Genomic DNA, 21,524 nt, shown 5'->3' with positions numbered 1-21,524 from the left:
GCACCTGGGGGGAGGTCACAGGGGCACCTGGGGGGAGGTCACAGGTGTGCCAGCATGTCACATGCTTCTCTGTAGTCTCAGTGTTGAAAAGAATCCTAACCCCGTAAAAGCTGCATAATCAGAACTACAGAAGCGGGTTTTAAGGAAGCTGGTGCTCTCCCAGTAGGTCGACTTTCAGAAGAGGAGGAGAGAGGAGGAGTAAGGTCAGAAGCTCCAGGAAGAGCTGGTTCCATCCAGCATTCGTGTCAGCACCTTGTCAGAGGTCATAACCCTGGGGGCCAGGGGCGGGCTGCCACGGCGCCCCCGCTGCTGGAACCCGCGGAGGTGACAGGACGAAGACAGGGAGCAAGGCAAACACCACTAACAGCCTCGGTCCTAGAGAGGACGTTAATGTAATATATACCTATCTTCTGTTAGAGTCTCTCGAGGTTAATTTGTCAGCTCAGGGAACGGAGCCCCCAAATGTGTCTGCTGTGTGCACCCCAGGAAAGGACCGGAAGACACTGACATCGGAGGAGGGACGTCCTCCTGGCACATGAAGCCCAGCCGCGGCCGCTCCCCACGCTGACGGGCCGGGAGGCGGGTCCGAATGAGATTTGGGAGCCCCTCAGCAGCGTCCAGCTCCAAGCGGCAGCGTGGCGTCAGCCTGGAGAACTGGGGCCCGAGGCTTAACATGTGATGGGCCCTCCCCGCACCAGGTGACGTCTGGACCCCAGGCCTGCGTCCAGCAGAAGTCCTGTGAGGTCACTTCAGCCAGAGCCCCTCACCCCTGTGTTTCCTCCCAGTGTTTTTCCATCCACAACCCCCCTCCCCGCTATTAATTCCACCGCCCCAGCTGCTCAGAGTTGAGCCCCATCTCTCCGCTGACCGCAGACCCTGTCCCCGTGGTCCCTGAACTCATCGCCATGGAGGTCTTCCTTACGTCGCTAACGAGTGTCACCAATAACTGTTCTTAACAGTCTGGATGTTTGTTTTCTTTAACGACTCTACGAGAGTGGCAGCTGGGTGGGCCTGAGCCCGAAACCAGAGGCTGGGAGAGCAGCACAGAGTACGAGACGCAGCCCTTCAACAAGGAGAGGTCTGCACAGCCTGGCCCGGCAGCCTGGGACCCTCAGGGGCCTGGAGACCCAGAGACCAGGTGGCCCAGCGGCCCAGCGACCCCGCGGCCTGGAGACCCACAGGGGCCCAGAGACCCAGAGACCCAGAGACCCAGCGGCCCAGCTACCCTGCGGCCTGGAGACCTGAGGGGCTTCTGCAGCCTCTTGCTGAGCAGAAGGAGATCCCTGCTCTGTTCTCAGCGGTGGGAGTGGCTGCAGGGTCATCGGAACCTGCCTCTAAAGGGCCAAGTGTTAAAGGGCTCTCAGGCCTGGTGCTGCAGGAAGGTGGTCCCTGGTCTGTGCCTGTAAAATGGCAGCCTGTCCAGAAGGCTCCTGAGAGAGGGCACCCCTCCAGGGGACAGGGCCACGTTCCCCTCTGGTCTGTACCAAGCTGGTGAGCCCTCCACCTCACCTCCCTGTCACCCATGTGCGGTGGGCCCCGTGCTGTGCGACTTACATTCCAGTCTATGGTCACAAAGAAAGGATGCCGCTTGATCTCCTCCACTCCGTCGATGCCAGCACCTGTCCCGGGGGCAAAGCACACACGAGCATCAGGACAAACCCCTAGTTTCATTACCTCTGAGAGTTTCTGGCATAGGAGTGCGAGGGGCTGGGGGATGCCTGAGCGGCTCCCGATGCCTTCTTCCTGCGGGATGGGGCCCCTGCTCACCTGCCTCACAGCCCACAGAAGCCACATTCAGCCCTGCAGGCCTGTGACAGGGCCAGAGGCAGGGGTGGGGTAGGCTGGAAGCTTCCTGTTGCAGGTGTGGGGGGGTGCCTGGAAACCTAGAGGGGGAAGCTGGAGGCCCATCACAGCCTGGCTGCATGTGTGCATGTATCCATCCATCCATCCATCTACCCACCCATCCCCCCATCCACCTATCCATCCATCCATCCTCCATCCATCCTCCATCCATCCATCTATCTATCCATCTATCCATCATCCATCCATCCATCCACCCACCCATCCACCTATCCATCCATCTATCCATCCATCCATCCTCCATCTATCCATCTATCTATCCATCTATCCATCATCCATCCATCCATCCACCCACCTACCTATCCATCCATCCATCCATCATCCATCCATCCATCCATCCATCCATCCATCCAACCATCCATCCATCCTTCCATCCATCCTTCCATTCATCTATCCATCCATCCATCCATCCATCCACCCATCCATCCATCTATTCATCCATCTATCCATCTATCTATCTAAGTAGGCACCATGCCCAATATGGGACTTGAATTCACAACCCCAAGATCAAGAGTCACATGCTCTACCAACTGAGCCACCCAGCCCCGCCCTGGCTGCACTTTTGATGCTCAGGCTGGCCTTCCAGAAGGGTGAGAAAGTGCGGAAGGAGTGGGAGAGCAGGCTGCAGTGCAGAGCGCCTTCTTAGGCGGCTCTGGGTTCACAGGGAAGGGGAAGACAGCCAGATATTGGAGAGGTAGCTTCCGGCAGGACGGGACCCAGAGAGAGACTGGCGTCCACACCTGCGGATGCCGGGGACCCTGGAGACTGCTTATAAATAGTTCTGCTGGGTTTGTTCATTCTGCCCGGCCTCTCTCTTTACTTTGCTGCTTTCATTAAATCCCGAGGCCTGGGGAGCGGGGCAGGGCCGAATCTGCAGAGCACAGAGGATTCGGGGCAGGGAAACTGTTTTGCCTGCCGAGGTGATGTCATTCTACCTCTGCTGGAGGCGCACAGGCAGCGTGTGAGGCCTGCTGCGGACGCTGCCAACGCTGGGCCATCCGTTACACCGAACGCACGGCACTGCCATCAGTTTGGGGTTAGGGGAAACTGTCTGGGGAGACGGGGCGGGGGAGTCCAAGGGAACTTGCTGTACTTTCCATTCAACTTTTCTGTAAACTTAACGCTGCTCTAAAAATAAGTCTATTAATTCAGAGGAACCAAAACCCCCAGGTCCTAAGAGCTCTGGGTTTTCTCCAGGATGGGAAGGGGGAAGAGGAGCCTCAGTGGGCCAGGGAGGGGGCTGGGGGCACGGGGACGTGGGAAGGGGAGGCAGGCCATGTAGGCTGGGCCGTGTCCAGCCAGCTCCTGTCCCAAGTCTGGGGATGGGGGTTCCGTGTCACGTGGCTTGTGAGACACAGACTTCTCGGTTCTCCACAGCCCCAGCCCTGCTCCCTGTTCAGCTCCTGCTGCTCCCTGTCCAGCCTGCACCCCAGGAAGGTGGGTGCTGGCGGCTGCCGGCTGCGATGGGAGGGACCAGGAGCAGGAAGGTGTGGAGGACGGGGAAGCCGCCCCCCGCTGCTGTGGTCACGGAGGCACGCCCACCCAGCCGCACTGTCGGGGCCTGAGAGGTCACGTGGCGCCCTCCGTATAGGGTGCTGGGGTTCCAGGACATGCAGCCCTCCTGGGCGTGGCTGGATGCTTTCCCGTCCTCATCCCCTCACCAACGTTTCCTGGTCTTTGCAAGGATGTGGGAACCACCCACGGGACAGAGGGTGGGACAGTTCAGCCCCACGTCCGACCTCCAGGGAGGGGAGAGGGCTGGAGTGATTTAATGGAGCATGCCTAAGGAGTGGGACCTTCATAAAAGCCCTGTACAGCAGGGTTTGGAGAGTTTCCGGGCTGATGAACAAAAATGCATCCATGTGCCGGGAGGGTGGTGTCTCCCAAATTCCAAGGGGACCCCTTCAGACCTCACCCTATGCACCTCTTCATCAGTATCCTTTAAAATATCCTTTGTAATAAACTGGCAATAGTAAGTAAAATGGTTTCCTGAGTTCTGTGAGCTGTTTTAGCATATTATCAGACCCAAAGAAGGGGTCTTGGAAACTCCGGATTTACAGCTGGTTGGTCGGAATCACAGGTGATACCTTGGGCAGTGGGACTGAGCCTGGGTCTGGGCCAATGCTAGGTGGTTAGTGCCAGAACTAAGGTGAATTGTAGGACACCAAGCTGGTGTCTCCTGGGAAGTGACGAATTTGTTGGTGTGGAAAACGCACGCATCTGGTGTCAGAAGTGTTGGCCTGAGTAGAGAGAAACGGGTTCTGTCCTTCAAGGACCTCCGGCTGAGGACCTCTCTGGAGTTCCGAGTCTGGCCCCCGTTCCGAGATCTGATCCCAGCAGCCTGCAGCCCGTGACAGGCCCCCAAACTGCTGCTGTCAAAAACCGTGGGGAACAAATCAGCGGTCTGACTCCCAGCACTGACCTCCCTTCAACCCACCCGTGTGCCGGCCTCGTGAAGACCGGAGCTCTGGATGGAAAATCCTCCTGGTTCTGAGGATTAAAACCCCCCCATCTGTACTGCTTCCCGGCTCTTCTTTGGTGAGGGCTGCCGTGCTTCCAGAAGCACTGTGGGTCGGTCCGGGGTGGGAGCGTCAGCACACACGTCAGAGCCCGAGGTAGCCTGCACCTGCTGAGTGACTCATCGGCTAAATCTCCTTGAAGAATCTACACTGCATTTTGTGCCCATTCCATTTCATCCTCATTCGTCATTTGCAAATACATGGTCTGCAGCAATTCAAACCAAGTGAGACGCAAAGAAATACAGGTTTTGGTGTGACTCCAAATTCTGTGCTGGTACCTGCTGGGTCTTCTTGGACTTAATCAGCACATTCTTGTCTGCACTTTCTTTCTTCCGCCGCAGTGAGATTTTGTACCATGTCTGTGCTTTGAGGCCTCAGCAAACAGTCGACAGTGAATTAACACTTCAGTTATTGCTCAAAAATTATAGGTGTTCCAAAAGGAGAAAAACATGAAACAGGAGGCAAATTTCTGCACACAGTTCTTTAAGGCCTACGTCCTCCTTCCTAGGGCACACAAGGTCATTGTTTTGGATTCTATAGTCTTATCCTCTCCTGAAACGAGGCAAGCGGTTGTTTTGTATTGATGACCCCTTTGTATGTCAATTGAACACAGTGCCAGTTGGGCAGAGCGCTAGGCTAGGAGGGTGAGGGAGTGCTTGTGCAGATCCTGAATCACAGCTCGCTGCTGTCGGGTCTGACCCGATGCCGTGGAAGCCTCCCCTTCTGTGCCAAGCGCAGGGCTGTGATTCATCCGGATCACACAGAGTGGACAAAGGCCAGTGTTTACAGACAGAAAGGTCTGGAACAGAAGAATGATACTTGTCTCTTATCAGGCTTGGTGAGTTTTCACAAAGTCCTCCAACACCAGGTAAAGATGAGTTAAAAAGCTCAACGGAGCGGTAGATTCAAGAGCTCATACTTCCTGTGGTGTGAACATGTTGTCACCTGTCCATCTGCAGATGGGAATATCACTGAGCGTGTTCGTGGGGACCCGCGTGTCAGACTTCTGCACGTTGGTTGAGGGTGTCATCTCGCATCCAGGCGGACCTGCTTATGTCCACGCACCATTGTGAGCGCGCCCCCCGCCTGCACGGGGGATTTGCTCCACGGCACGGATGACATTCAGCCCCCTGCTCCACAGGCTTAACAAGGCGACCTCCTTCACTGTGGGGCCAATCGTCACTGGGCTTCTACATTCTCAGTAGATTACTCTCAAAAGGTTTTGGTATCTGCCCCAAATATTTTATTGTTTCTTCATTTCCACAGGTAGCGTTGGGAATGTTTAATCCCTGGGCCTTCTGAGATGCCTCTGAAGTATTTACTCTTTGTTTTTGAGCCACACAGTGTCCACCTCAAATTCTTTTTTTTTTAATTTTAAATTTTATTTTTTTTAAATAACCTCTACCCCCCAATGTGGGGCTTGAACTCATAGTCCTGAGATCGAGAGTCGCACTCTCCCCCAACTGAGCCGGCCAGGCGCCCCTCCCGGCAAATTCTTGGTGCACGTTCAGAACAAGCTCACTTTCGGTTACTGTCCTTGCATCCTCGAGCTCCGCCCGACTGGTACACTTGTAATTTCCGGGCCATCCTGTTGGGGATGTGAACACGAGGTCTGCTTCTTACCTCTTCATCACTTACACATTATCTACATGTTGTTTTTTCATAGTTTTGAAGTATTTGCTGTCCCTTTGAAATTTCATTCGCTCAGTGTTTAAAGCTGGGCTGTGGCTCAGAGGACACTGGTTTGAGCAGAGCAGCGGGCTTGGTCTTGACCACGCCGTCCAAGCTGGCCTGCTGCTGACGGGACCCGGGATGGGCCATCGGAGACCGAGCCGGTGAAGCATGTCGTGGAGACCAGCGTCGGAGAGTAGAACAGAAACAGGAAACACAGAAACCCTCTGCGAGTGGGCTGGGCTGTAGCCAACAGCTGTGCTCGGGGACTGGATCTGACGCGGTCTACACTGCTGTGCTGTTTCACACGGATCAGCACAGCTCATTCCTCTCTCAACTCCGCCACATGGCCCCTAGGAGTCCGAGGATCTCCTGGAAGTTCCTATAGGAAGACACAGATGCTCCCGAGGGACGAGCTAGAGAGCCGTCAGCGTTGAAAACAGCCCAGAGAGTGGGTTTCGTACTTCCAGTACCCATCCTCGTCTTCCATTCTGAGGCAACGTCTGGAAAGGAAGCCAGACTTCTGTCTGGAGAGGGGTTTACTCAAAACAGCGCCCTTGTAGGGCCCTGCCCGACACACCCATTCACAAGAACGGCCACCACCGTCTGGTGACCTCCCTGAGCCCGGACGCGCACCCGAGGTTCTGCACTGCTCGGCCCCGACCTCCCTGGGGGCTGGGGGCGTGGGCGGGGAGGGGGCGCCACCTTGGCCCCAGCGCCAGGCTGCAGCGTGTGGGCTGGAACGGAGCCCCTGCCTTTTGCTCTTGTCCTTGACTTCCTGGACTTGCGAATCGTTCAGAATGACAAGTGTCCCACCTGGAGGGCACCTCTGGGGCAGAGATGAGGACATGGAGGCCCAGCGCAGGGACCCGTCTCCCAAGGCCTCCCTCCTGGAACATGCCCGACCCCCACCTCCATCCCAGAGGCCTCTGTGGACCAACTCACCAGCGACACCAGCCCCGAGGGGCTTCTCTAGTTCACAGTGAGACCGTCCCTGGTCAGCTGCACCCTTCAGAGGGAGCCCGCGCGGCATGCCCTGGCAGTCCCGGCGCGGCCTGCGCTGCCTCCTCCAGCGCCCCCCCCCCCCCCCCCCCCCCCCCCCGGGGGCACCCCCCCCCCCCCCCCCCCCCCCGGGGCCGCCCCCCCCCCCCCCCCCACGGGCAGGGCTCCTGCGACTTTGGCCTTGGCCCCCTCCTGACGACAGCAGCTGTTTGGGGGCCACCGATGCATTTTGCCCGGGGCTCTATCACTGCGCATATCCCATCGCACAATAAATACGTGTGTGACCCCTCATTCAGGTCAGAGTCCTCAGCTGCCGTGCATCCGCACGCTGTCACAGTCGAAATGGACACAAATTTCACTCCAAGACTCTCGAGCTCACTGCTCCCCTCGCAGAAAACAACCTGCTCCTCCCTCTTCCTCCCCTCCCATCCGGTCTACCTAGCTGCCCCCACACCCCCAGCTTCCACCCTCCTCCCTCTCCACCCCTCCCTCCAGGACTACCAGCTCTGCTCGCCCCGCCCCTGCAGCCTTCTGCCTGTTAGCCCGGAGGCCGCAGGGCAGAAGCCGTGGACGGGACGCCCACTTGGAGGCCTCCTCACCATGCACCCGCGTCTCACTGGCACCTGCTCAGGTGTTCACAGCACGTTTACCAAGCAGCGAGCACCTCTAGTCAGTGGCTGGGTGAGATTGAGACTCTGGGGTGAGGACATTCGGGGGACGCTAAGGCGGAAGGGCCAGCTTTAGACCTGGAGGCCGGGGGCCTGTGCAAGTCGTGTGGGGGAGGGGCCTCGGCTTCTTCATCTGCAAAGGGTAAGAGGTCAACCAAAGGCATCTCTGCTCTTCCTTCCAGCTGTCCGCTTCTGTGCACACACCCTGGGAGGGTGCCATGGATTGAACCGTGTCCCTCCGAAATTCTTGCGTTGATGTCCTTCCGTGGGAGGGAAAGAGGCAGCTGGGCAGCGGGGCTGCAGGGCTGGTGCTGGGCCTTGGCCTCCGAGGGGACTCGGTGGGAGGGGAGGTGCCGGGAGGGGAGCAGGGGGATGTGGAAGTGGCTTGCTGTTTCCCAGCACCAACGTCGGCCCGGCCTTCAGGGGTTGGGTGCCTGGGGTCAGCTGGAGGGCTGGGGGCTCTTCAAGAGGGCAGGACTCCAGAGACAGAGGTTCTGGCTGATTTGAAGGTGACCTGGTCATGATACAAATCCGTGTGACGATAGGCATTGGGGCGAGGCCTTCTGAGCCCCCTGAATGGCCCAGGGGCTATTTTAGGGCTAAGGCTCACAGCAAACAGAACGGAGGGGAGGACCCAGCCTTCCAATCCAGCTGCCTGTGCAGATCAAGATTCATCTACTCAACGTGATCTTCCTCCTTATGGCAAAAGATTTTTGGGCAAGTAGATGCAGTTGCCTCCCTGGGGAAAGTCGTGTCACTAATATTCCCAAATATAGTTTCTTCCTTAGGCTGAGCCTGGACGTCTTCTGTCGTGAGGACTCCCAAGGGATGGCCAGTAGCTCCTGGAGAGGTGCATGATGATTCCCTTTAGAGATTAGCTGAAGGGCAGTCTTCAGCCACAGAGGGGCCGACGTCCATGCCTGCTGTGGGCTCCACTGGGCCAGTCTCTCCCAAGATGATCATCTATACACTTAATGAGATAAGCCCATCTTTCTCGCTCATCAATGATTTAAACTAAATAAGAAAATGATATTTTGGGTTCGAGAACTATGATTTTTGTGACATTAAATTCGAAGACAAAGGAATAGGTTATATAGGAAATTATTTCCTTTTTCCAGAACAGAGGAAGAACAAACACGGCCCCTCCCCTGGTCATATTCATCTGGTGCACGGTGACAAATCCTCTCCAGCAAATGCAAGGATATTTGAAAGGAGAGTGACTTCCTCAGCTCCTGCAGGAGACGAGTCGGAATTGCTTCTTCTCTGGTGTGTGTTTCAGTGAATGGATGTGCCCAATGTCTTCATTTCTCTGTTCTGAGTCTGGTTCCCTGCGGGGAGGTCAGACTCACAGCCAGGCTCCCACGGGCGTGGACAGGTGGCCGACGGGGCTCGTCCTAGAGGGAAGCGTCCCGGGAGAGGAGGCGCCACGCCTCACGCGTGCTCACGCATGCACAGTTCACAACGTGCCCAGATTTTCTGCTGGCACCCAAGAATGACAAGGCAGAGACTAGACAGATCTTCACAGCACAAACTCGGCATTGAAAGAAAAGTTTCAGCCGTGGGCAAGGTTACTGGGGAAACACGGTGGAAGGAGCCCTTTGAGGGCGACAGGGCTGGAGTTCCTCTTCTCCATGGTTGGAGAGGCCCTGCCCTCCTTCCGGTTGAATTCGGGACCCGGCAGGTCACCTGAATGCTTTCCTGCCAAGGAATGCCGGGCTCTCCAGAAACAGGTCACACTCTTTCTTTTTTACAATGATCTCAGGACAAGGTTTAACAACATCAACTAAAATGCATCCCATAAAACCATAGTTTGTTTTGTTTTTACCGGAGTTGCAGTTTCCCAGTACTTGTGCATCAGATGACTTTTATCCACTCCGTCCCACAACCACGTGGCAGAGAACGAAAACATTCCGATTAGTAGGAAGCAGTGTGACCAAGAGGTCTAGACGCGATCCCCCACCACGGATCTGCGTGCACCAATTATCTCTGCCTTCTTATGAACTTGTGTCCTGTGTGTCAGACACGGTTCTAGCTCTTTACGTCTTTCTAACCACACTATGAAGTAGGCACGGCCATCACCCTCAGTTCACAGACAGGGAAACCGGCTCAGAGAGGTGCATACATCTGCTCGAGGTCACTCAGCAAGTAAGTGCTGGACGGAATGCGGCCTGGCATCGCCGCCCTCCACCCCTCTGCCCAGTGCTCCTCCACCTGGTGCTCTTCACGAGCTCCCCCTCTCCTGGCTCACACTTGCCATTGTCCACGTTCCAGCAAACCTCTCTCCCTTCCGATGAGCTCTGCCATGTACCTCTCTCTTTCTCGGTTTGCCGCTTCCTTGGCTAACACTAATCTCTCCGGCGGCCCCGAAGACCCCGTGAGAGCGAGGACCATGGTTCTGCTCCACTCTGTCGCCAGAGCCAGAGCCTAGAAAGCACCGGGGAACCCCATGTGGGTGTGTATTATTTCTAGATTACATACTATACAGTCCCTCTCCTTCCTAACTAACGGGTCCCTAAGATCTGCCGAGAGGGGTGAGAAATAGGGTTGGAGGCACTGGAGGAGGGCAGGCAGGCACCAAACCTCCCTCAAGTCGGCTCATCCTTTATTGAAGACCTCTGCAGCCGACCCTGGAGGCTGGCTAATAAGACAACCATTCCCAATCTCCTATTCCTTGTATCCCAATCCTTGTTGTCCCACCTTCCTTTTAGTTAGAAGTGCCATGCGACAGTTTCTAGTCAGCAAGAAGTACAGGGAAGTCCCAGGGTTTTGGGAAAGCTTTGCCTTCTTGATAAGAGAGACAGATGCAGCTTCCCTCATCCATTTCCTCCTTTCAACTGAATGTGATGCCTGGAGCTGTGGCAGCCACTTTGTGATCACAAGGCCCCACTCATGAGGATGAAAAGGCAATGAACTAAGGATGGTAAACTAAAAAGATAAGCAGATCTGGGCTTTTGATAACTATGGTTCGGCTGCTGAGTCAATGCTTACAACCCTCTACTGCCATGTGACTTGTTACTGCAAGAAAAATAAACTGCAGTTTGAAAAATTAAATTGTGTTAAATAATTTTAAGTTACTTAAGTGTTCTGTACTTTGCAACTAAAAGTAATTCTTTGGGATATACCTCTCTCACGAGCAAATCTCTGTGGGTTAAGACCGGCCAAGCTGCACCGCAGGTTGGCCCTGGACAGGGAGGCATTATTTTGGTGTTAGTCCCACACGGACGGAGACATTAATGATAGATAATTAATTTATGATGAGGAGAGTCAGATCAGAAATAGGCAAACAATTATGATCTTTGTGTGGCTTTTAGAACTGAACTGAGGGACACATTTACTGTTTGGTTCTGTACCTTAAAATGCGCTCTCATTAAGAAGTGCTGCCCACCTCCTCCCCAGAAAGCACAGCGATGAAGGGGAGGGTCTGCTCTCTCGGGGAGGCCCCCAGGCCAGGCTACACGGGATCTGATAAAAGTGCAACAACACAGCAATTCCAGGAGGGAGGGGCAGACGCAGGCCCTTTATTCCCCGTCTGTGTTCCTGGGGCCCAGTTCTCCCGCTGTCCGCGTGATCCCCACCCACAGGACAGGGTGGCTCCATGCTGAGAGGAGGGCCTTGCAGGTGGCGGCCCTGGGGCGGATACAGGGAGACCGTCAACGTGGAGAGAGGACGGGCTTCTCTGGCTCTCCTGAGCTGCTGTTTGTGGAGGCACATGCGGCCGGGGACCCTGCAGGGGAGCCCCCAAGGAAAGGGCGGGGTGCGGGCACCTGCAGGAGCCGTGTCTCTCAGAATCGGGGCCCTGGCCTTGCCTCGGTCAGAGCCAGGACGAGGAGGGCCCATGACGACTCTTGGCTGGTGTCTTTAGGTCCCATCTGGGACTTTGCTGAGGTGCCCAGTAACAACAAGGTGGAGGAACTTCTGTTTAGCTCTCGACGTTCCTCCAGATCTCGAACCAAACCCACATATGCCACATCAGCCCCTGCATGTCAGCATGGTGCAAAACCCACTGTGGAGACCGCTGTGCACCCCATCCTGGACCCCAAGGCTCCCTGCCGTCCCCACTGGCCCCTGGTGGCTTGGCAGCCCAGTGACCAGAGCTGCCATCCGGGGAGGCCTCTAGCTAGAGTGAGCAGTCCCTGCCTTTAGGGCCCGGCCTCTGGGGCTCTGTTTGGGGCAGTTATCACACTGACTGGTTTTAATCAGTGTCATCTGACAACAGTCATTTTAACAGATACCATCCAGGGGCCTATGTGAGGGGGGTGTCAGGAGCTGGACCCATGGGGCTCTCCCCACACCCCCTTGCAGACACCTGCTCTGGTATAAAATGGGTACAGGTTCCACCACGGGATGCGTTTTCCAGACTCTGTAGCAACTCATCTGTGCGACTAGACAGATCCTGGGCGTCTCTCCAGCCAGGGTTTACAGAGCAGCGGGTCTCATGGGGGTGGGTGGGGGGTCGTCCCCGGGGCAAGTCTAGTCACAGTTCGGTTTGCTACGGCAGGGGGAGGGAGGCATCTAGGGAGAGAGCAGGGATGCTGCTAGACCTCCTACAGTGCAAGACGGTCCTGCACAAGAAAGAACTACCCAGCCGAGACGTCACCTGCGCCATGGTGGAGACACCTTGTCACCGACCTCGCGTCCCTACGCTGGGCATGCGCGCCCGTGACAATGAGGGATGAAAACCCGCGAGTGGACAAGGACGATTCAGCGGCTGTGTGACCTGTGGGAGGTCTACACGACAACTCATTTGTAGAAGCACCACTGAAAAGCAACTAGGGGAAACCCTTTGTAAAGAATTATTCTGAAAATGGATTAGTACTTAGTTAACATTCATGTAAATCTTGATATTAATATATGTTGAGATTTATTAATTTAAGAGGGATTAAATAAGAAGCAGCTTTCAGCTCTTCTGTCCTTAGTTTATGGGGTTCTAAAAGGGAAGTGAAATGAGTAGGAAAAAGTGTTACCATTTTGTGTGTAAACACTGACTTTCAGAAAACAGCTTACAAGACTTGGCCAGCGGCTGTGTTCTGGAGAACCTTATCGCAGGGACACGGGAGAATATTTGCACCCGTTTCAGGACCTTCGCTTTCAGTGAACTTGGACAAACGTGTAGCCAGACAAGAGTGGAGCGGGGTGCGCAGGCAGCCCCTGCGGTCTGCGGGGTGCGTGGGGCTCTTACCTAGTCGGTTGCACGGGTTCCGTTTGAAGAGGGCTCTCAGCAGACTCTGGGCTTCCATGCTGAGGAACTGTGGCATGCCCAGCTTGGCTCTGCAAAACAGCATTGTAGTTGGGGACGAGAAGGATGACCAGAGTTTTCTCCAGCACTTTGGGACCCTGCTCGGTCAGCATGAACAGACAGACCAAATCAACATGACCCAGAGCAGCAGTGCCCAAACTGTTTGGTCTTAGGGCTCTTTGGCACTTTAGAAGTCATTGAGGGCAGCAACCTACATTGTTTATATGGGTTCTACGGGAGAAATTTTTATAACAGCTATTTAATAATTCACTTACAAATAATACAAACATTAAAAATAAACAATAAAAGTCCCATGAAGAGAAGTAACATTTTTAATGGAACTGAATTATGTTTTCCAAAATAACAACAAAGGCTTTGGCTAGAAGAGTGCTATTGTTTACATTTTGGGAGTCTCTTCTGGGTTAGATGAGAGACAGCCAGATACCTTTTTTTTTTTTTTTTAAGATTGATTTATTTATTTGAGTGAGAGAAGAGAGGGAGCATGCATGTGCATGGGGGACAGAGAGGGGCAGAGGGAGAGGGAGAGAGAAACTTTAGCAGATTCAGCACTGAGTGCAGAGCCCGGTGCAGGACTTAAGCCCAGGACCCTGAGATCATGACCTGAGCCAAAACCAGAGTCCACCATTCAACCAACTGAGCCACCCAGATGCCCCGACAGCCAGATCCTCTTATCTTGCCTCTATGTTCAATATGTTGCCATACTATGAAGAAAATCTGGGACTTCACAGAATAGAACAAATAATCCTAAAATTTGTGTGGAACCACAAAAGACCTCACATTGCCAAAACAATCTTTTAAAAGAAGAACAAAGCTGGAGACATCACAGTTCCAGATTTCAAGTTATATTACAAAGCAGTAGTGATCAAGACAGGATGGCACTGGCACAAAAATAGACTCATAGATCAATGGAACAGAAAACCCAGAAGTAAACCCCCAATTACATGGTCAATTAATCTTCGACAAAGCAGGAAAGAATATCCAATGGGAAAAAGACAGTGTCTTCAACAAATGGTGTTGGGAAAACTGGACAGCACCATGCAGAAGAATGAAACTTGACCATTTTCTTATACCATACACAAAAATAGACTCAAAATGGATGAAAGACCTAAATGTAAGACCTGAAACCATAAAAATCCTTGAAGAGAACACAGGCAGTAAGGTCTGACATCGGCCCTAGCAACGTTTTTCTAGATGTGTCTCCCAGGGCAAGGGAAATAAAGGCAAAAATAAACTATTGGGACTACCTCAAAATAAAAATCTTCTGCACAGTGAAGGAAAGAATCAACAAAGCTAAAAGGCAAACTACTGAATGGGAGAAGACATCTTTAACTGACATAGCTGATAAAGGGTTAGTATCCAAAATATATAAAGAACGGATACAACTCAACATCCCTCTAAACAAATAATCTAATTTAAAAAATGGGCAGAAGATATGAACAGACATTTCTCCAAAGAAGAAACCCAGATGGTGGACAGACACATGAAAAGATGCTCAACATCACTCATCATCAGGGAAATGAAATCAAAACTACAATGAGATGTCACCTCACACCTGTCAGAAAGACTAAAACCCAAAACATAAGAAACAACAAGTGTTGGCAAGGATGTGGAGGATGTGGAGAAAGGGGAACCCTCTTACACTGTTGGTGGGAATGCAAACTGGTCCAGCCACTTTAGAAAACAGTATGGATGTTCCTCAGAAAGTTAAAAATAGAACTGCCCTATGATCCAACAATGACACTACTAGGTATTTACCCAAAGAATACAAAAACACTAATTCAAAGGGATGTATGTACCCCTATGTTTATAGTGGCATTATCTATAGTAGCCAAACCATGGAAGCAGCCCAAGTGTCCATTGACTGATGAATGGATGTAGAAGATGTGATCTATATATACAACGGAATATTACTTAGCCATAAAAAAGAATGAAATCTTGCCATTTGCAAAGACTTGGATGGTGCTAGAGAGTATTATGCTGAGTGAGATAAGTCAGTCAGAGAAAGATAAACACTATACGATTTCACTTGTACGTGGAATTTAAGAAATGAAACAAATGAGCAAAGAAAAAGAGAGAGAGAGAGACAAACCAAGAAACAGACTCTTAACTATAGAGGAAAAACTGATGGTTACCAGAGGGGAGGTGGGTGGGGGGATGGGGGAAATAGGTGAAGGGGATTAAAGAGGGTACTTATCAGGATGAAAAATAAATAAAATAAAATCCAGTAATCTAACTTATCCAAATAACTGCAAAAAAAAAAAAAAAAAATCAGGGAAAGGAGGAGCTTGCAAGGCCCCAGGAGGGTCTCAGACCGCCAGGGGTCCTCAGATCATGCTTTAGGATCCATCGGACCACAGTTTGGTGCTGCCCATTCAGAAGTCCACACCTAGGATTAGCTGGAGGGAATTATTCTAGTTTTAGAAAAAGTAAAGATCTTGTTCCCCCTTAAAATTAAGAGAAACAGAGATAACCAACACAAAATAACAGACTGCAGCCACATATGTCAGCCACAATGAAGGTCACCTGATGCCGGAAGACATTGCTCAAATCCTCTCTATGGGTTTCCTCCACTAATTTCTATCCTTCCATTTATACAATGGGGTAACCTACAAAAACTTAAGCTTTTTAGGTTCCTCTCGCTTTTATAAAAGTCCATCTGCAGTGTTGAGAGAGCTGGTCATGAGCACCAGCAGCTTTATGGCTTGTCCTTCAGGGGCAGGAGTCCATGTCCTCGCACAGTAGGGGGACCTCGATTTGGAGTTGGGGTCTACCTGTTCCCCAGCCGCTGCCCTACTCCCATCCACATTCCTCCCAGATCTCTCCCTTCTGACATCATGCTTAGATGGAGCCTGCTCACATGTAAGGTGTTATAGCAAGACCAGCACTGGGTTTAGACTTCTTTCTAGGATCTTAAGAGCAAAATCCATTTGCATGGTAAATGATTCTTCCTGAGAATTGAACAGAAAATTTGTTTGTATTCAATCTCATGGGTAACATGATTCCTGCCAACGTCAGGCAGGAGAGCTTGGGCGCCTGCACGAATGGGGTCAAGAGGTAGAGAAAGAAAGGGGACCCCTCCTCTTGCGTTCTCTCTGGAGCCCCTAAATCCTTCTGCCCTTCTGAATCTGTACTTTGTTTGTGACGGTCACTAATCACCATTTCTAAAATCCCTGTCATTGGGCAACATATGCAATTTTCCATGTCATCTGTGGTGGAAGACTCCATCAGGGTCACTCAGCGATCCATTCACTCTACCCACTGTAATTAAAATGCCAAGAATGCTTCTTATGGTTATTGCTAATGCCTACTCAATGATCTGGGTTTCCAAGATGGAAGCTCTTGCTATCAGAAGGTGCTAAGGAGTACAGGATGGATGCCCAAGGGTAAGTGTTTCATACTCACTTGAGGATGAGGGCCATGGTCTCCTTCCTGTCCTTCCCCTGGAACGGCAGAGATCCCGTGAGCATCTCAAACTGCAGAGCAACACAGAACAGGGAGAGTGAGTGTTCAGATTGACCAGATGTAATAGCAGAGAGCCTGGATGGGCAAAATGCAACCACGTTCATTAATCCATTCCAAATCCTGATGCATGAAGCATAGATGCTGGCCAGCATGCGCTGTGTACATGAGCGACCAGAACGGCCTCATGGAGCTCACAGTTCAGTGGGGAGGCAGACAAGAGACAAACACCGGAAGTCTGCAGTGGGTAAGAGGGGCTGAGTGTGGTGGAGACGCGAAGGGGGACGTGAAGGGATGGTGGTCGGACTACACAGCTTCTATGGGGTTGGTTGAGGACCCGTCCTTCTCTGGTGGGTGCTGTGGAGGGGACCAGGGCAGAATGACTTCAGTCCATCCGTAACATCTGGTGAAAACACAATGGCACCAATAATGCCTCCAATACAGGCTGCCACACACCAAAAATAGTAAGCGGACCTTTGCCAGGATGGGCTCTGTGATAAAGACAGGATTGAGGGTCAGCCTTCCCCGAGCAAGGATTTCTCTCTCACACAAAAGCCCTGACGACGCGGGCTCAGGAGGCAGGTCTGCAATCGCACGGCATCCCCACCACAACGTGCACACCGACCCGTTTGGAAGAAAGCAACTAGGGCAGCAGCCTGTCCTTGAACACAGGACACTGAATCTAACTGAAACGGGCCTCAGCATCCGTCCCGGGCCGTGTCTTCGTGTGATTTCAAATTACTGTTGAGCCTTGAATGACACAGGGGTGAACAGCACGGGCGTGAGGTACCCACCACATATATGGGTCTTCTCCCGATACATACGGTCCTATACTGTAAATGTATTTTCTCTTACGATTTTCTTAATAACCCTTTCTTTTCTCAAGCTTACTTTATTGTAAGAATACGGTATGTGGTACATATAATGTACAAAATGCGGATTAATACACTGTTTATGTTATCGTAAGGCTTCTGGTCAACACCAGGCTATTACCAGTTAATTCTGAGGGGAGTCAAAAGTTACATGTGGATTTTCGACGACCTTCGGGTCAGCGCCCCTCATCCCCATGTTGTTCAAAGGTCTACTGTATAAGAAAACAGCCTCAGTGCAGGACTTTGTATGATCTTATTAAATTTGCCTTAGTTTTGATTTTGATGGCGTGTCTCTGTCCCTTTAAAATTTATCCTATAGTATTTTTCCTCTGCATTATGAAAATCCTGGGAAATACATCAAAGTAGGAAGACCAAAACAATCACCCATAACCCCATTATTCAAAGAAAGATGGAATTAATGTTTGTTATTTCCTTCTAGTACTTTCTTGAAGCTGTTTTTTTTTTTAAAACATGGTTTTATATATTCACCTTTCACAGAATAAGATAAAAACTTCCATGCTGATTATAAAATCTTCCTAATATCACTTTATATGTGGATATGCCAAAATATGTTTATTTGTTGTTGGACACTTAGAGCATTTCCAATTTCCTGCTATTATAAGTAATACTGAAATGTACATAAAAGCTTCCCTAAGATTTGGAGTTATCCTGATGGTGTGCTACCAGGAACGAAATTACAAACTTAATGAAATGAATGTAGTTAAGCCTTTATTAATACTCTTGGTTTGCTTTCTGAAAGTAAAATTTTAAAAGAAATTTAAAAATTCCTGCCTGTTGTGATGCTTGAAGGCTGCTCTACCATACTAACCACCACCTGCCGTCTGTCCCGTGCTCACGCGTCTGGTGCGGGCGCACAGAACAGACCGCAGGCGACCAGTCAAGATGTAAGTCATAAACACTGGGAGTAAGAGAGTCCCCGAGAGAATCTGAAAGTGGACAGACAACTAAATTGAAAGGTAGAATGCTCTGGCAGATGAGCTGTCCATCTGATAAAATAGGAGGAAAGTTTATAAGTTGATCTTGGAAGTTGAAATAGGTCTTAAAATAGAATCATATTAGCAAAGAAAATGCTCTTCCTATTTTGGTTCTATCTTTTTTCCCCTCCCTCCTTTCTTTCTTGAGTCTACTATGAATGAAATTCAATTTCAAGGAAACGCCTTTTAGGCCACGTGAAACCAGAAAACTATTAGTCATTGGTACAAAAATGGAGCCCATCCTAAGGTCTGTGCATCATGTAAGTATCTATTATGAATCAACCAGCAACTTGCACACATCTGCCTAGTGATTACTTCTTAGCTTTGCCTATGACTCCCAGGAGCCACATTCTTTGTGTTTCTCTCCCTCCAGCCTGCTCGTCTTCCTCCTACATTGTTCTTCCCCATGCAACACAGTGGGAAATCCTGAACCGTTTAGGAACACCCAACACAGTGGCGTACGTGGGTGTTCAGTGAATGAAGATGATGATGGTGGTGGTGATGATGGCGAAGCTATGTATTTTCTCAACCCACACATGTCTCTCTGCTTTGGCTTCACTTCCAGCCCCTTTAAGGGTTCCCTTTCTATCACACGGGGACAAAGGAGGTCATTTCGGTATTACTGTTCTCATCAAGAAATTTCTCAGTATTTAAGTATCTCATTAAATCAGGGCATTTCTGATGAGCTTTCCTGGGACATTACATATAGTAGGAGTTTCGGTCTGGTGTTGAACAAGACTGAGACTGGCCAAGGTTTCCAGGGCAAACTAATACAAACCATGGTTTGCCGTGGGGTCTCATGGTCCAGCACAAGTGCTGGGGGTACCCCAAGGGATGCATTCACAAGGGAGCTCCAAGGTCGGCGTGGAAATGTGCAGAGGGAACCCGAAGAGACTCGGGTATAGTTCACTGTGAGTGCTTATGAAATTTCCAGAAAGATACATATTCTGATGTGTCTGGGGACAGTTCTGATGGTCAGGACTGGAGAGGTTGGTGGGGTTGGTGCCAGTGACGTTTACTGAGTAGAGGGAGGGACGCCACTTCCCATCCTACAGTGCATAGGACAGCCTCCACCCAAAGAGCTGTCCAGCCCCAAACCTCAACAGTTGAAAGCCCTGTCTAAAGGGACATGCAACGAGCCTGAAGCGAGTGGCCAGCCCCGGGGCAATGACACAGGAGGAGGCCCAGCGGTGCTGCGAGCAGCGGAAGGAGAAGCTTCTCTGTAAGGGGGACACTTCATAGCAGGGAGCCTACAATTCAAGTTCATTCGGTCGATCAACATTCTTACAGAAGAACTCAAGAGCAAGTTACATCTTAATCTGAAAACAGACAAGCACAAATCCTACAACGAAATGGACCGTTTGAGATGGCAGCAGTCCCCGGGGCCGGGTGCGCAGGGCTGGATTTTGCTCACCAGGTGTATTTATGTTTGTGCACAGGTGTCAGGGTGCTTGGGGCACAGACGAGTCCCCACCTCACTGTGCACCAGCCCTGCTCTGAGCACTCGAAGGTCGATGCTGATCTGCTCCTCTCAGCAGCCTCAGGAGGAAGCCTCGGGTCCTTGTGTCCTTTCCCAGGGGCGGCGCCAGCGATATGTGTGCATCAGTGTACAAACAATTTACACAGATACTTGCGTGTGAACATCCACACACGTTTAGTGCTGGCAAAGAATGGGAGAAGAATCTCAGGTGGTCTCACAGGTGACCTGGCATTCAGGAGATGTTTCTAAAGCACCCACAAAACACAACCCCAACTCCTCCTGAAGACTGAGTTCCAGACGAGTGTGGAGATGTTAGGGACCTACCATTGCAACGGACACCATCACTACGGCTTACGTTCTTTTCCAGTTACAAGTACCTAACTTCAGACATTCGATTCTGTTCAAGGACAAGGATCTCCACCATGAATGTAGGTGTCTTCATACGGGCTCTCTGGAGGGCACTTGGGGACCATGAGAGGACACAGGTGTAGTTCCTCAGTGGAGAAACGCAAGGGATGGGCAGCAAGCCCCTCCAGGGTGCAGACCGTTCCTCGAGCCCTCCCTCCATGGCTCTGCCCCCTCTTCAACAAAGCCAGTGCAGGGCACCTTGTAAACACAACATGCTCTCAACTGACCTCTTCCCGAAGCCGAGCTCAGACACGACACTAAATGCCACACCAGATCCATCCTTCTATTGCAAATGGCAATTTGGAAGTCATTCCTGGTGTTGCTCAAGGAAGTGCTGAACGCAGGGATCCTGACATCTGGCTGCAAGCTGGTTGCCACTTGGGGCCAAAGGGTTTGGTGGGCAGGACGAAATGAGAATGTGGCTTTAGAACAATGATGTGATCTTAAACCAATCACCGAAGAGCCTTATTTCCACTTCTGTAACCAGAAAGAACGATATCTTTCCCACGTAACGTGGATTTTTGGTTCAGATGAAATGCGCAGGTGCCTCTCAAACTCAGAGCCACGAGACGTACTCTGCCGTCGTTGACAGGCCCTCCGCTTCCTGCCGCTGAGTAAAACAGCCGTGCTAGAGCCAGCTGCTGTGAGACACTGAACGCGGGGTCCTTTCGACTGAAATGATGCCACCAGTTCAAAGCAATGCCCAGTACCCACAGTCCCTGGTGTGTCAACGATGCCAGACAGTAGCTGGAACCAGGTCTCCTTCAGAGAAGCCAAGAACCAACCTCTATGATATGCCCCAAACTCCAGAGCATTCCTATAGCTTCGGGACAAGGAAGGGCAGGGGACCCCAGGTGGAGGTTAGGCTGGGGAGCCCACAGCTGTGTCACCCCCACGGGGCACAGAGCTCACTGAGCATGGCCGCTGCTGTCTGTGATGGGAGTCCACGCAGAAGGTCATGGGGGTGCTGAGGAAATGCCCCGTGCTGGGGAGACACTCCGAGGGGGGAATTCACAACATAAGATGACAGACTCATAACAGCAACTTGTCAAAGTGCAAAGAAGACACAAGACTGAGCCAAGCTAAGGTTCCCCAGGAGACACCTCTCAACCCCACCTCCAGACACGGCCCAGGGCCTCCGCAGCCAGGAAGTGAGGCAAGTGGTGTGGTGGCAAGGCAGGTGGCCTGGACACACAGAAGCTGGGCTTGGGACACACGGAGCTGGGCTTGGGATGCACGGGAGCTGGGCTGGGGATGCAGGGAGCTGGGCTGGGGACACACAGGACCTGGGCTGGGGACGCAGGGACCTGGGCTGGGGATGCATAGGAGCTGA

At 51.8% G+C, this 21,524-nt stretch overlaps 1 protein-coding gene across 6 annotated transcripts in view; it reads right to left on the bottom strand.

Moving 5' to 3' along the window:
* Nucleotides 1-21,524, bottom strand: part of RPS6KA2 (ribosomal protein S6 kinase A2) — a 346,717-nt gene that overhangs the window by 35,809 nt on the left and 289,384 nt on the right. For all 6 annotated transcript variants that reach the window (XM_032407492.1, XM_032407494.1, XM_032407495.1 and 3 more), the window contains 3 exons: nucleotides 16,380-16,450; nucleotides 12,900-12,988; nucleotides 1,555-1,619 (listed from right to left, as the gene is read on the bottom strand). In XM_032407492.1, coding sequence (XP_032263383.1) covers nucleotides 1,555-1,619; nucleotides 12,900-12,988; nucleotides 16,380-16,450 — 225 coding nt within the window. The remainder of the gene's footprint in view (nucleotides 1-1,554; nucleotides 1,620-12,899; nucleotides 12,989-16,379; nucleotides 16,451-21,524) is intronic.

Source organism: Phoca vitulina, unplaced genomic scaffold (assembly GCF_004348235.1).
Source record: "Phoca vitulina isolate PV1807 unplaced genomic scaffold, GSC_HSeal_1.0 scaffold9, whole genome shotgun sequence".
Classification (NCBI taxonomy): domain Eukaryota; kingdom Metazoa; phylum Chordata; class Mammalia; order Carnivora; family Phocidae; genus Phoca; species Phoca vitulina.
Note: the sequence above shows the minus strand (reverse complement) of the source record. Positions and strands in the feature narration are given on the sequence as shown.